The sequence below is a fragment of the Hippocampus zosterae genome, chromosome 3, assembly GCF_025434085.1.
Source record: "Hippocampus zosterae strain Florida chromosome 3, ASM2543408v3, whole genome shotgun sequence".
Classification (NCBI taxonomy): Eukaryota; Metazoa; Chordata; class Actinopteri; order Syngnathiformes; family Syngnathidae; genus Hippocampus; species Hippocampus zosterae.
The window spans coordinates 20,668,680-20,684,058 of NC_067453.1; the positions used below are offsets into that span (position 1 = coordinate 20,668,680).

The 15,379-nt window shown below is 43.7% G+C and overlaps 1 protein-coding gene across 1 annotated transcript; it reads left to right on the forward strand.

The window, feature by feature from the left end:
* Positions 1-2,985: 2,985 nt before the first annotated feature.
* On the forward strand, positions 2,986-13,938 carry LOC127598404 (circadian-associated transcriptional repressor). Its single transcript, XM_052062241.1, has 6 exons — positions 2,986-3,158; positions 6,596-6,944; positions 7,858-7,933; positions 8,465-8,543; positions 11,253-11,379; positions 12,503-13,938. The coding sequence occupies exons 2-6, from the start codon at positions 6,636-6,638 to the stop codon at positions 12,881-12,883; spliced, it is 972 nt and encodes a 323-aa protein (XP_051918201.1). The 5' UTR covers positions 2,986-3,158; positions 6,596-6,635; the 3' UTR covers positions 12,884-13,938.
* Positions 13,939-15,379: the final 1,441 nt, after the last annotated feature.

Consider the following 15,379-nt stretch of genomic DNA (forward strand, 5'->3'; position numbering starts at 1 on the left):
AAAAATCAAAAAGCGTCACTGAATGTGCCCTGCCCCGTTCGGCTTTAAAATGACATCTGTGGGTGTGTGGCTTTTGGACCTCAGGGTAATGTAGTACAAGTACAGTTCAGGACAAGACAGTCCTAAAGATGTCCTCAGAGAAAGGTACCAGTATAATTATCCTTAACTTTTTTGGGCACCCTTCCATTATTAAGATGAAACCTGACACAATGCAGTTCATTGCAATAAATTGATTAAGTCAAAAATTTGATTGTCACAGATAATGTTAGCACCCGGCAATTTATTGTGTCGCATTCCTCCTTTTGTTGACCCCATCGTAGTTTCATTGCTTTCAAGTGCTATGCCGTCACTATTGACGCAGCTCTCGCCAACGCTACTGTGCTGAGCGAACCTGAATTGTACAACTTGCAAACACGTTTTGTAAAGCCCCATCAAATAACAACTTTGGAACAAAATACTATCAAAGGTCTTGTCAGATGTCACTCTGCATTTAATGCACTGCTAAAGACTCATTTTTACTTGTAACCCAAATCACGTGCAGCATATGAAGGGAGACACATTCTTCAACTGTCTTGGTTACGCCAAACATGGGAGACGAGGACATGAAGATGGTGTTTGACTTGGTGTTATCTCAGGCGCACGTGATCACGTTTGCAGAAAGAGCCTTCATGACTCACTTGTGCCTCGGGGCTCGGCATCCGAGTCTGGCCTCACTGAGGGGGCTTTTTATCTGGGCAGGCAGATCTATAAAAGTGTTGTGCATAAACTCATAAAGTGGAACAGAGTGGCGCGCAAACCTTCGGCAAGGTCGAGCTCGTGACCAAAGTAAAAAAATAAATAAATTAAAGGCTGAATCGTGTTTTTCCATCCCTTTGTTATTTGCAGACATCTTGCTGGTCTGTGGAGTGTGACTAAATAAACTGACGGCGCCACTAGTATTCTATGGTGCACTGCACTTTACTGCAACATTTCCCAACCTTAATTGAGCAAGGCACACGTTTTACACTAGAAAAATCTCAGGACAAAGCACCAAAGAAAAACGTTTATTGACACTGATCTTATTTAATTCAATTAACTCAATGTGAAAGCTGCGACCGTTTCATTGAACGCAAACTATGCCGTGACTTACTCTGAAAAATGTGGATTCACAGGCTAATTGTACGATTTGCCATCTTGTGGAAGAGCATTTCATTGTTCTTTTTGTCACTCTATGTCACTGGCACAGAAAGATGAAAAAAGACGCATCTTTCGTTTATGTAAATAAATAATTTTCAGACTTATAACTTAAATTGGATGCTCGGTGCATTATTTTAAAAGGAACTGCAAGAAGATCTCCACTTGCGGAGGATTTCAAGTTAGCTGCTGTGAAGTAGGCACATAGAGACAGCCGTCTACCCCTATTCGTTGCACACTTCTGTTCATATTTGTTATACCTACAACACAAGTCCACTGAGCTCACAATCTGTCTGCCTGCACCTCGATCAAATCCACCAAAATCACGTTATATCACCTGCACCACAACTTAGACTTGCTTTTAGCTAGTCTAAAGTTTAGTCCTTTTTCTACCACCAAATTGTCAGGTGCACAGGGGGGGTGTGTGTAGAGGAAAACACCCGTGGTCCATCGAAACACCAAGCGTGGTGCACTTTATCACCCGAGAACCGTTGCTCAAGTCCCTTTGTGTTGAAGCAGTTGCCACAGACGCTGCCAAGCATACACAGACACACAAACAAGTACACTTCAGCTACGGCAATATCCCAATTTCAAGTCAGCAAGTTGAATCTGAACAGGATAGACAAATGAGAATTATAAAAACTTGGCTCTTAATGTATATATTTGGGTTTCTGGACCCCGACAATTGAAAATTTTATACATTTCCCCACCTTTACTTTTCTCAACCTATGCCGATGATGACAGTGTGTACATTTGGGGAAAATAAAGAAAGGTATTTGACATTTTGAGTACTTATTAGGCAAGATAAAACAGCAGCAACATGGGGGAACATACCCTAGGGAGCATTTACGACGGCAATGGCAAAATATTCACAGAACCAAGACATTCCCCATCCATGGCCTCACATAGAAGAAATGTTTGATGTTGTTGGCTACAAGATAATGGTTTATGGTGAATGTGCAGTCTTTTGCCAGGCTACGAAACACCAGCTTCTGGTGTTTAAAGATCCTCCATTATGAAAAAAAAACAACAGAACAAAACATACAGGTCAGGTGAAATATTTCCAGTCATCATTGATTAACTGAACTGATTAACCATTTTAGGTTAGTCAGTTCACAAAGTTAGCAAAGATATGGGAGCGCGTAGGCTGTTAATATGGAAGTTAATAAAAGAGGGAAAGTAGTTTGTGTCCGGAGAACTTCTTTCTGCCAAGTCACCAAATGGGCATCTTATATGAATAACAATAAACAAGATTCAGTATTTTTGGACTGAAGTACATTTCTGTAGCAGTACCTTTTACTTTAACTTAAGGAAAGTGGCTTGACAAAATGCTTATTTTGGTGTTCTATATGCCTACTTAAGTAGAGAGTGAGAGTAGTTCGGCACCTCTGGATCAATACTATTGCTACTGTATTTAGTTTTATATACCACCACAGGTGGTTTGTCTAATAAAAACAACCAGGTAATTTAAATGTGCAAACTCTTACTAGTACTAGTCGTACTTTAACTTGCTGAGTGTGCATTTACAAGGCTGCGCCACAAAGCCAACCATCATGGCGTCCCGATGACATAACGAGAATGAACGCTTCTGGAATGCCCCCCGCCCCCTTCTTTAAAAAAAAAACGTTGACTTTTCGCCCAGCTGAAACGAAACCGAGCCGCGTGTTCACGTGTTTGCCTCATTTGCATCTCATTTACCTATGTAAACCAGTTTAGCCTATCGCACGAATCCTGCTCCTAGCCAACAAGCCCATTTGTCAGCCGGGCCCTCCAAACGGAGCAAATGGGCGAGTCGGCCGCTGGTGGCCCCGCCCCCGCAGACACGTTGTCTCGGGAGAAGCAACACGGGCTACTCGTCGGGTCTCGAGACCTCCGCATTCGCTCCGAGCACGTACAGCACGTCTGCTCAAGCTCCGGGTCCCAAGCCGCGCTACATTCACGCTGCTGAACAAAGGAACAGGACCGGTCCGCTCCACAGTGGGAAGGTACGTGTCCGCTTCATATGCAACACACGTTCAAACGTCACTGCCCGGGTAGGTAAAATAAATGTGATCATAATTATTTCCTCAAAACCCTCCAGAGGAATTCACTGCATACAAGACATATGCCGGGTGTAGTAGGATGAAGATCAGCGCGCGTGGTGTGGGAGTTTGAATAGAATCATTATTTCTTTCATTGTGCGTCTTTGTGTGCTTTCCTATTGTATAATCTCATCGCGCGTGTTTGCCAAATTTACGAGTGCTACCAATGAGGAAGTCTATTGTGTCTGAACATCTGCCGATAGGACCTCATTTGTTTTTTTGCCTGTGGCGAGGAAACAACATTATACTCGTTTTTGTTTGTTTGTTTTTTTTATACTGTATCTACAAAACATGTACAATATTATGTGAAGTAGTGGGCGCCTCAATTGTAGGGCCCCACCTACACAGGTAAATGCAGATTTTGAATGTGGTCTTAAAGATATTGAAAATACTTAATATTAGATATGCAGTGGTTTCACTATGTCATACTTTTAATACACCCAGGACATGTCCAATTTGATCCATGGTCAGGTGCGCAAACCAATCTAAAATGAAATTACACATCCAGTCACATAACCAAAGTCTCATTTAATGTCTCGTTAGGCATTAAATGACTAATCTTTCTCCATTTTGGTTATTCCTAATTTATAGTAAAGACATTGAGGATTATAGTGTAACATTATTGGATTAAATGAGATTAAACTAGGTAGGCGGTGGCAAAGAATTTGGCACAAGGGCATGGTGTAAATTAGTGTCCTCTGCAGTTATAAATGTCTCTTTGGCCTTGGAAATGAATATTCAGTTTTCTTCTTCCTAAACTGCAATGTCAATTCATTTCTTTCTCACTTGTCCATCGCAGCTGTTTGCCCTGTTGCCCAGCAACCCGGCCACTGCCCAATCATTTTCTAAGGTCCTTGTATGTGTTTTTCAGTTTCCCTACTATGGTAGCTTCTGGGGAGGTTTGCTCCACCCCGTCACTTGCTAGATAAGATCAGAGGGGACAAAGAACCAGGGAGCAATTAATCCCCCCCCCCAAAAAAAATAAAAAATCACAGGAAGTGAGAGACCTGGCAGATGCAAAAGCATTCTCGCCTACCCCAAAATAATCATGTGTGCTCAAAATGTTTCTCATGCTTCCTGCGCATAGCGAGAACCCTTTTTTTTTCCTTTTATTAGCAAATCTGAGGGTCACTTGTGTTGATAGGGTGAGGTGGTGTCGGGAGTGGGTGGAGTTCAACCGTCTGAGCCATTGGTCACCATGGTGGCAGACCCCGAACCCCCTCCTTGAGAAAACATGCAATGTTTATGAATGAGTGCAGAGCAAGCAAGCAGCTGGAAGGCCTGCTGACTGAGGCCGAATGTGTCAGAACTCTCCCATTTGTCCACTTGTGATTCTGGGATGTCACCATGACAATGTTTTGGAAAATTGGTGTGATGCACAGGACTGCTGTGTGGGGTTTTGGGCGATTGCCGGACGCCTCTATGTGTTTACAGGGTCAGGTGTTAAAGTCTGCAAAACAAACAGGTGAACGTGGTCATCACATCTGCTTAAGGTGCCTTTATATTCATGTGAGTTGGATATGAGGGGGGTCACTCGATCCAGTTTTAATTTTCATATCGAGCACTATTTGGTTTCATCTATTACAGTAAACCATCATTTACTGTGTGTGCGGGGTGGGGGAGTAAACATTTCAGACCCAACCGCAATAGATGCAAATCTACAATGGCTCATATAAAACCTTTTTAATAATTGTACACCCGCATTAAACACTTTAGACACATTTGAACTTAGCACCCGTTCTCACTATCGTTTGCATAGTTCTGGAAATTAGAGAGCTTGCTTCAAGCTGTTTGTCACTCCCGGTTGAAGTTTCCTGTGCAACTAACACATGAAAACAGAAGAGCGTGAAACATTGTATATTTAAACGCTTAAATGTTTGACCAAACCATATACTGTATTTGCTCAAGTCCACGAGCACAATGCTAATAATGCCAAAATGCCATACACTGGCAATGGAAATGATCATAGCCGTTACAGTCATTATAAAACTTCCAAATTCTTCCAATTAAGGGTTTCACGTGCCGATTCAGATAACCATCATCAATGAATAAGAACAGCCAATATCAGATTCCGATCACATGGATTAACTGCACATTCTTCAATTACTTTAATAATCGGTTATTCATTCATTCATTCATTCATCTTCCAAGCCGCTTGATCCTCACTAGGGCCGCGGGGGGTGCAGGAGCCTATCCCAGCTGTCTTCGGGCAGGAGGCGGGGGACACCCTGAATCGGTTGCCAGCCAATCGCAGGGCACACAGAAACGAACAACCATTCACACTCACACTCACAACTAGGGACAATTTAGAGTGTTCAATCAGCCTGCCACGCATGTTTTTGGAATGTGGGAGACAACCGGAGCACCCGGAGAAAACCCACGCAGGCCCGAGGAGAACATGCAAACTCCACACAGGGAGGCCGGAGCCGGAATCGAACCCTGCACCTCTGCACTGTGAAGCCGACGTGCTAACCACTGGACTACCGGGCCGCCCAATAATCGGTTAATCCGTCAATTATTTTTAGATTAATTGGGGAGTCAGGTTTAAAAAAAGAAACACTTTCTACCTAAATTTCCATCCCTATATTATGCAAAAACAGGACACCATTTCAAATGGTCAATGCAGAAAATGCACCAACGGTATGATTCAGCCTCTCATTTGCTCTGGAACGGGCAGTGTGAAGCAAAGGAGGAAGCGACGTTATACCTCTAATGGGCTGATCTCGAGTTGACTGCAGGCTGCAAAGTATGAACTGCTGGTGATCAATTTTTGTGATGGGCAATGAAAGACATTAATGGCCATATCACATACACCGACAATCTCATGCCCCGTGGAAATCGTCCGATCACAATCAGTGGCTGATCGTTCACGGTACCACTTCTTCCAACAACTGCTCCTTGAATACGCACCAAGCAGCAACACACACAAATAGTGTTTAGTAATACAGGGATATATTCTCTCTGGTCTGCGGAAATGACGATTGGCGACCTCCCCTACAGTCTTCTAGTTCTTAACTCATTCAGTACCAGCCAATTCTAGACCAAGTCTGAAAAGATGTTTAAAAACGTCTTTGGGAGTGAATGAGTTTTATTTCCAATGCACCTCTTCAGGTAGAGCTTGGTGCTTTCCAGCATGTTGAATTGAATTGAATACAACTTTATTGTCAAATGTGCTGTATTATATGCAAAACTCACAAGTTAGACTGTCTGCATACTGCACAGACCCAGAAAACAAAACCCTGCCGAAAAATCTGCAATGCAGCGGCGTCGTGAATGGTGAACATTAAGAGCAGAGGAACGTTGTACCGTTTCATGATATTAACAACAACTCTCTCTTTCAGGTCAGTGATGGTCAATTGTAGTTAAAACCTGCAGCCAAGGATGTCTGCTACAGATTCGGACAACTCCATTGACTGGCTCGCTAGCGACACTGACGACAGCACCAGCGAGCAGGAGTCGGAGAGGACTCTCAACCAGTCAGATGCTGCTTCGACTGACAGTCGCTGGAGCCACGAGGTGTCCACAAGGGGCCCCCCTACCTGCCGCACGGAAACATGGGGAAGGAACTCCATTGAACTGTGTAAAACACAACAAGGCGAGAAGATGAAGCGACGCCACAGCTTCACTGAAGAGGAGGGAGGACGGCTCATTTCCAGTCAGTCCGAAAAGGGACGACTTTTCACCCGAAAGGTGAGCACCTTTCCGAATCACATCGGACTCCCACGGGTTGGTGTCAGCAAAACTGGGCCGTGACCTCTGACCAGTATCAACTGCCTGACGTTTTCACAAGTTTCTCTTGAATGACATGATGCGCGGTAAAGACCCACTTCAACTCACCAGTGTCAGCAGAATTAGTCATCTTTTCTGCTATAAATCCTATCGGTAGAAGAAGGGGCGGAGACACGGGGCCTGAGTCATGTCTAGCAACCGTTAACCGTTTCAACTGAACAGCCATGAAAAGCCTCAGTTTAAAAAATGTATTCCACAGTTCAGCTCGCCCAAGCACAGGTTGGAACAGTTAACACCGATCGAGCTTGTGTTTACATCCCGTTTTTGTGAAGCCTCGATTGTCATCGCTATGTCCAGCTCCTAAACAGAATGACAACATATCATCGCAACACAGTAATCAACTAGAAGAATCCAATGGCGTAATTAAAGGAGAGGATGCCCACAGAGTACATCGAGCATTGTGGGTTCTTTCTTTCTGGCATGAAGATTGTTTGTTCGATACATTTTGAGATTTTAACATTGCTTTTCTATTGTGGCATGGCAGTGATAATTCTCTATTGACAGACTGCAGTGGGTCTAGCTTCACCTTTTTGGTACCACATCACTGCGGTCGGTACTTAATTACTTCATTCTCGCTTCGATTTAAATATCAGAGCAGATAAGTTCAGGTCTGCAAGCGAAAAATATAAATTTTCTATGCCAACAAATTACTGTGCCTATCCCTGACCACAAACGGAAGGGTGTCAAAATTATGACATAAATTATAACTGTCTCGTGTCAGATTATTTAGGCAACATTTGATTAAAAGGCAAACTGTATCGTTTTGTGTGAGGCTTAAGACGCTAATTTCAAATCATTGTCTCATTGTTTTCAGTGCATGGAGCTGCAATGTTATATTCAGCCACTGTCGTCAATCCTGAACGGCCTTCGGTCAGGGAGATACAGAGAACGTAAGTATCCCGTTTGATGTACTTTGTGTGTGTGCGCTTGTTTTAATGCATCCATACCACATATTTAACCGGAGAGCAACTCTCTCACAATGGCCTCACGTGTGGGGGTGGGGAACACATTTGACGTTTTTTTAGCAACTCGACAACAGGCAATGTCACACTTCAGCTATCGGTGTAAATGAGATGCCTGGCGAAATGGGAGCGAGAACATAGTGTACCGCATTTGTACAGGGCAAGAGCCGCTCTTAATTATTATACTGATAGGCACCGAAATGGCCTCCACAAGGAAAGATAGCGTCATGTTCAGACAGCCTGTTCACTCTCTGATCTCAAAACCTCATGTGACCCTGCACTCCCCAAACCTCGTGTGACCCTGCACTACCCGGCCTCGGAGAGAGGAGGAGTCCATTTTTGATCACATAAACACACCACTCACACAAATGCACGTTTTACGCAAGCCATCTGTACCGCACACTTTGCTGTGTCCTGCCGTCAACTCGGCTCATGTATTACAACATTCTCCTTCTCTAGGACTCAGCAGTTTCCAAGAGAGTGTTGCCATGGACAGAATCCAAAGGATCCTGGGTGTTCTACAAAACCCTTACTTGGGGTATGTGTCCTCAATGTACATCGAAATACTTTTAACACTTGCAGCAAAGCTCTTTTATTTTTACTTTGCATGTGTTTGTTTATATTAACTACATGGACCAAAAAAATACTAGGGGTACTGCAGTATATTTTGGAAAGACCGTCAAAAAATTTGGAGCGCACCTGTGGGATTTATTGTGAAGTCAGAGGTCACTTGGACCCAAGGGCGCACCTGGCTCACACACTCTGTTCTCATTCCAAAGGTGTGTGACGGGGTCAAGTTCTCTCTACACACAAAATACATCTGAGCATGAGTTTATGGACATGGCGGGCCTTCTGTAAACTGTTCCCACAGATTTGGGAACATAGAATATTCCCAAATTTCTTGAAGGATTCAGATTTAGGGAGAAATAATGGATTTCTCCATGAAGCGGAGATACACATCAAGTGGACTGTTGCTATTTGCGGAAATCCACGAATAATGGAGGTCACCAAAGAAGATACTATAAATTCAAACATACCGAAGACAGTATATTTTGCCATGAATTTTAAAAAAATGCAAATACTTTTCCATGAATAGGAGGGACAAGTTAAAAAAAACACAATCTGTGAATTGGCAAATGCTGAACCAAGTGTCAAAAAACATGTTTGCCCCGCTGCGAAACTAAATCCTAAGTACTATTTAGCATTACGCGACTGCTGGAAACCTCTAGAAATTGTGACCGGCCACCCTTGATTCCAACATGACTGCAACACATGGCACACAGCGGGTTATAACCCCTCCACACACACACACACACACACACACACACGCGTTGAGCATACATTTACTGCAGAGACTGCAGGGTCTCGCTGCAGTCGGGCATCTCGTTAAAAATAAATAAGGCTCCATGTGGGAGTGGCACTCTAGCCTCTGCTTGATTAGATGCAATCATGGCATGTAAGTTCACCGTTCCTTAAAACAGAGCATTTCTCTACATTTTAACGCTATTGTACATGTGGAACATAGAGTGTGTTTATGTTACTGGCTATTCTGTTTTATTTTTTTAACATCTCATGAGGCATACACTTGCACAATCTAATCTGATCCGATACAAGAGTCTATCCAAAATCTGACTCGTCCAAAGACATCAATGTTCACTTTGGACTTCAATGAGAGGCATTTCTATTGTTTGGCACATCTTTAGTTTCGAGAGAGATACGCTAACCGCAGTACTTTATTTGTTGCTCTGGGAAAGGTATGTTGTGACTCAGGGCAGCAAAGTACAAGATGTACAATAGGTGTGACTAAGAGGAAAAATGTTGACTGAAAGGCAAATATCTCCAAATGATTTTGAATGGGGGTTTTTTCCCTCAGAAAAACAAAGCAAAGGAGGATGGAAAAGAAAGTCAGAATAACAAGATAACAACATACATGCTTTTGGGAGGACAATGGCCAAATGTTACAACATATGGCTCAATAAGAAAAATATCTTAAGTTGACTTTAGGTGCGTTTATGAGCATGAAAATATTGCTGAAATTACGACCTCTCAAAAAAATGATGTTTGGAAAGGCAGAGCTTTGATACAGCTCTTATTTTATCCCTACTAGACCGTGCAGACGGTACCTGATACACAAACGGGTGATGCTAAACCCTGTGATAATCATACATAAATATATTTAACCGCCCCCCCCCAAAAAAAACTGGGCTTTTTGCAACCAAGACCAAATAAATATAATCACTACCCGAGCGAAAATTTTAAAAAAACAGGAAAAAAAACTTTCCCTGTCCCTAATTGCTTAATGCAATCATATTCAAATGAGCTACTAGTAGCACTTTTGAATCAAAAGCAGCAGTTCCGTAACAATGCATGTGATTACTCAGACTGTCTAAGAATGAAAGAGTGACTTAATTAGCATACTGCATGCAACGTGCTGCCATCGCTGGTGCTCTGACATCGGCTTAAGTGAGCGCACACTAATTGGTGCCTTCAGCTGACAGCTGCCGCCGTCATCGGGGAGACAAAGAGTGGGTGTGGCAGCCTCCCTGAAGATAGTCTGGGTCAAGGCTAGAGGGCGGATGTAAATCCCCTCTTGCCCCCTGCCCCCACCCCGTCCTCCCTGTGCCCTCTTGGCGCTGCCAGCTGGCATCTCCAACAGCTACACAATGGATCAAAGTGACTTTTAGCAATCACCGTTACAGATAATCTTTCACATGAATTTAACATGCTCTGAAAAGAGTAAAGAAAGAAGGTGCCGATCATATGACACTGGCTAATCCCTGCCCACCATCTGGTTTTGATGGGCTGGAAATTAAAGGGCTGCCACGTTCTGCCTGCCTCCGATGAGAAATGCGTCACAGCCACTAGTTTATTTTCATGGTGACGCTGTTGGAAAGCATCGCGGCTTTGGCGCTTTAAATTTAGAGGCTAGTGGAACTGTTCTACACGAGGCCACGTGTGAGAGCCAAACATGTGAGAAATGTACCAAGGAGAATTTTCCTCCCCACACACACACACACACACACACACACACACACACGGAGCGCAGACGCTTTATTATTTATTTTTCTGGTAAGAGCGTAAGTGTTCACTTGCCTCTTTGAGAGTGCATATTTCCTGTGTGAGCTTGAAAGAGAGATAAGATTTCACCGCAGAGGTTGGAAAAATTTCAGGCAGATTACTCAGATTCATGCAACCGTCGCTCATAAATGATCATTTCTCACTCTCTTGCTCTCTTTGCCTTTTTCAGGGAGAAATACATTAGTGTCATCCTTAAAATGGAGGAAATGCTGAAGAGCTGGTTCCCCAACTTAAATCCCCTCCACCAACCGGCTGCAACCCACACAGAGGAAACCGTTCCAACCAAGAAACTGAAGGTACAGTTTGGCTCTTGAAAAAAAAAAAAAGTTGCTAGAGTTCAGGAACCCTTGCTGTCAAGAACATACGGTGACAACACAGCCGAAATGGGGATTAAAATTCTATTAATACTCAATCACTCGTCTAAGACCGTTAAGGGAGGATTGGAGGCTATTTTTACTGACGTACAGTATTAGTCTCGTGTTCCATGTGAACAATCACAGAGGAGAATGGGTAATTTTGAAGGCGTGTCCATGAGGGAATAATAAAGGTGAGAACATTCTGTGACATTCTAACGCCAAGGTGTAACACACCCTCGTGTTTTTACATGTTGCCCAATTTCTCTTGGCTTACTATTACACTGATACAAACTAACCAATACGTTGCTCAAGCTGCCACTCGTTGCCATCCAGTCATATGGGCAAAGGGTGTTAACGACTACGAGCAGATCATTTTGATTTCATTGCCTGATTGGGTTAGATGAAACCAGAGAAGTTGACAACTACCTGTAGAGCTCAACAAAGCCGGAATGGGAAGAGATAAGAGTAAATTAGACTTAATTTGCAAGCAGCTAATGTCGGGGTGAGTGACCCATAGATGACTGTGTAATCATGATAAGGCAAGGAAATTTGTGTGCGTTTGTGAAAAGCTGCAGAACCGACCTTTAAAATTTCTAGCAATATAATTTTTTGGAACGCAATCTTATTTCATCATGTCATAATTTCCATGCCTCGCTTGGCCAAAAGGATTACTCCCGCCTCAAGGCTTGTCAAGATGTGCCGAATTTTCATGATTAATTGATCCCCCCCCCCAAAAAAAAATTGCCAAAATCTGCGCATTGTGATAAAGAAATCAGAAGAAAAAGATAAAGGTCAAAGCAGTCTCATGCTGGAATAGTGACGGCATTGTGGGAAATGCTGCTTATTCACTCACCAAACAAATGAGACGAGACATGCAATTCATTTCTCAAACATCTAGACAAAATATAGGGTTGGCATGACTTGGCACATTTTTATCTCGACACATAAGCTTTCAATTCCTTTTTTTACATAATGTCTGCTCGGACAGAATCAAGAGCATCTGGTGAGAACGCTGTCTTATCAAACCAACAACCCGAAATCATGGTCTCCATTTCCTCAACAGCTTTCCCCGGCGACATCAACTGCAGCGGTGAGCCCCGTCACCATCAGCGATACCCCGGCGGGTGCCAAACCCCTGCGAGTGACTGACCTCACACCTCCCGGACCTTACTCAGCCAGTAATCTGAAATGGCTCCACACATCTCCCATCTGCGCCCCGACAGCGGAGCAAGGCCAGGCCGCCATCCGGCATGCGGCGTCCCCTAGAGACCTAACGCAAGACAGCGCCGTGTCCTCCAGCACAGATAGCCCTGCCAACACAGACTCTGTGTCCCGAGGGCCTCCGCCTGGTAAAATCAACGCGCCGTGCCTAGAGCGCCTCCTCAAGTCGACCGAAAGCATCATCACCCGGAAGGGGTCGTCGGGTTTGACGGACAGCAGCTAGTCCTCGTCTACATGGGTGGGGGTGGCTGCTTACCCTGCAGCAGAGCCTTGACTACTCTAGCAGGGAGGCCAGTTTAGCTCGCTTCCCCCATTCCAGCCTTCAGGGGAGACCGAGCCTTCAAAAGGGACATGACAAGTTTACTTTTTAGTGTGGAAGACAAAACATGTTGTTCCAACTGCGAGAATGTGACCTCTCTGACAAGACAAGTATCTGCTATAGTTCCCTTTTTGTTGACTTACTTTTGCACTCTTGGGTAGCCTTTTTGAGGGTGTGGAGGAGAGCAATTCCACCCTAAGTGAAGCGGTGCCCCACTGTAGGTCCGAGTGTTTGTGAAAGCGCCATCTTGCCTGCGAGGTGAACGAATTCAGCAGCGGTCGACGTATTGTTGTACTGAAATGTGATATTATTTTCGCCTTCTCATGACTCCACTCCGCTAAGTTTATTTTTGTGACTGTTACTCATTTTCATACTTTGAAAATAAGTCTGTTTGGTACAACTCTTCTACCTCAGCGGGCGCCACATCACAGTTGACGGGCGAGCGTAGGAATGTGAACGCATCGCTCGCCCTCTCTGGACACTTGAGCGGAACTGCAGTGAACTCGGCGGCAACAAACAGTGAGGTGTGCAAGCATGAAGCGCCCTGGTCGGGGCCGCTCCCACTGCAGGGATCCTCTAGTGGTGCCATTGCAGAGAATGTCCACTTTGAGTCTCCCAGTAGAAGGCAAACAGTGCCTGTAACGTCAAGCTGTGCCTGCACGCCGGTGTTGTAAAGCGAGAGAAGTGCTCCAAGGCTGGATTGTACAAATGAGGGATTGTCACTCTCCTGCCATTCACTCACTTTGGAAAACGTAAATTATTCAGTTCTTACCAACCCGTTGCTGTGGTGGAGTCGAACAATTCTTATGTTTTGCCACAGAACTCAGACAGTACCAGGAGCAAGGTTGTTCCCTGTGTAAGCCCGACAGAGAGTTTGGCAATTTACTCTGAAAAGTGGCCTTTATAGTGTGAAATTTTATACTTTCAAAATAAATGTGTGCATATTTGTTCAATGCAAACAGACTTTTTGTTGAGTACTTTATAAGAACATACTTTTAGAATTCATTTCATACTTCAATTTAAAATGTATTTTACACAAAATGAATTGCACCAGAGAGGAAGGACGGTCACCTTGACAAAACAAAACTATGATCAAGGTTAAAGGAAAACATTGAAACACTGCAATGATACAGTTACATTACATACAGTAGTTATGGTCAAATGCATTGGGTCCCTTGGGAATTACAGCTCCAGTAAATGAACATTGATCAAATCATACATTTTGTATGATGCAATACAGTTCTACACCACTCCAAATTACATATATAAACATGTTGCTCAAATCATGTTTGTAGAAGTACAGTCGTAGGATTAATACAACTCTTGTCCCTCAACTGATAGTACAGAACAGTAAACCAAAATATGTGTGTTTAGCGAATGAACGAGGAAATGGTTTGAGATTTATGTATATATTCCAAACAAATATTAACCTGAATGATCTTATCTTAAAAATATCGGATATTTATATAGACCTATCAGCCAACAGAATGTCTGCCGTTTCCACGTGTGAAATGGAATACTGCCCCCTAGAGGGATTTTGAAGATCTATAAGGCTTAATGGCCCCTCTCCAAATTGCTTCCCAATTGTTACACACCCAGTGAACAGATTCATAAGGTTTAGATAAAAGTACTGTACGTCACACCATACAGTCTTCAATTTGAAGAAAATAAAATGATCTTCGTCTTTCTTAGCAATTTTGTTCTCCAGAATAAAAGGGGTAACTGACAGGATGCAGTCAAGTCCGTTACCCAGACGGCATCGCGTCAGCATTGCCGCTCTAGATGCAGTCTCGAGGGGGGAGGCTAATGATCTTGGCGCACAAGCATGCATCCAAGGGCAGCTGGCACGGATCAGTCGCACAGACAGGAAGTGGTCCTGAATGATACGAAGAGCTGCATCAACAAAAAAGGCACCAGTCTCATGGCGTGATGGAACAGATCACATTGTGCACATTGCGATACGGCTGCGCTGGTGAACACGTGAGACCCGCGATGCGCTAGAAAACCGCAGAAAACAAACGCGCAAAGATTTTTTCGTCACTTTAAAAGGAATTCGGTTGCATAAAGACAATGTATTGAGGGTTACTCCTAGACAAAACACGGACACATTGGAGAAGAATGTTTCTAGGAGGAAATTTGCATGGATGATCCTGAGGCAGGGAGAGTCGTTTATTGGAAAGCTACCAAATTTCCTGGAGGAAAGACCCAGAAGTCACAGTGGAACACATGCATGAGGTGAATCGCGGAAGCTTAGGATCCAGTGATCACAAATCACACTGCTTCCGATCTGCAAGGAACAGATTATTTCTGCAAGGAACAGATTATTTCGAACCCTTGATGTGTTTTTTGTCTCTGAGGTTATTTAACCGTTTCAGGGCCAGCGGTTATTATATAGTGGGT

Bases quoted from the DNA above. Each gene is read 5' to 3' on its own strand.
- LOC127598404 (XM_052062241.1), top strand. From the start codon at position 6,636: ATGTCTGCTACAGATTCGGACAACTCCATTGACTGGCTCGCTAGCGAC. The intron at 6,945-7,857 runs GTGAGCACCTTT...CATTGTTTTCAG, and splicing joins GACGACTTTTCACCCGAAAG to TGCATGGAGCTGCAATGTTA. The intron at 11,380-12,502 runs GTACAGTTTGGC...TTTCCTCAACAG, and splicing joins TTCCAACCAAGAAACTGAAG to CTTTCCCCGGCGACATCAAC.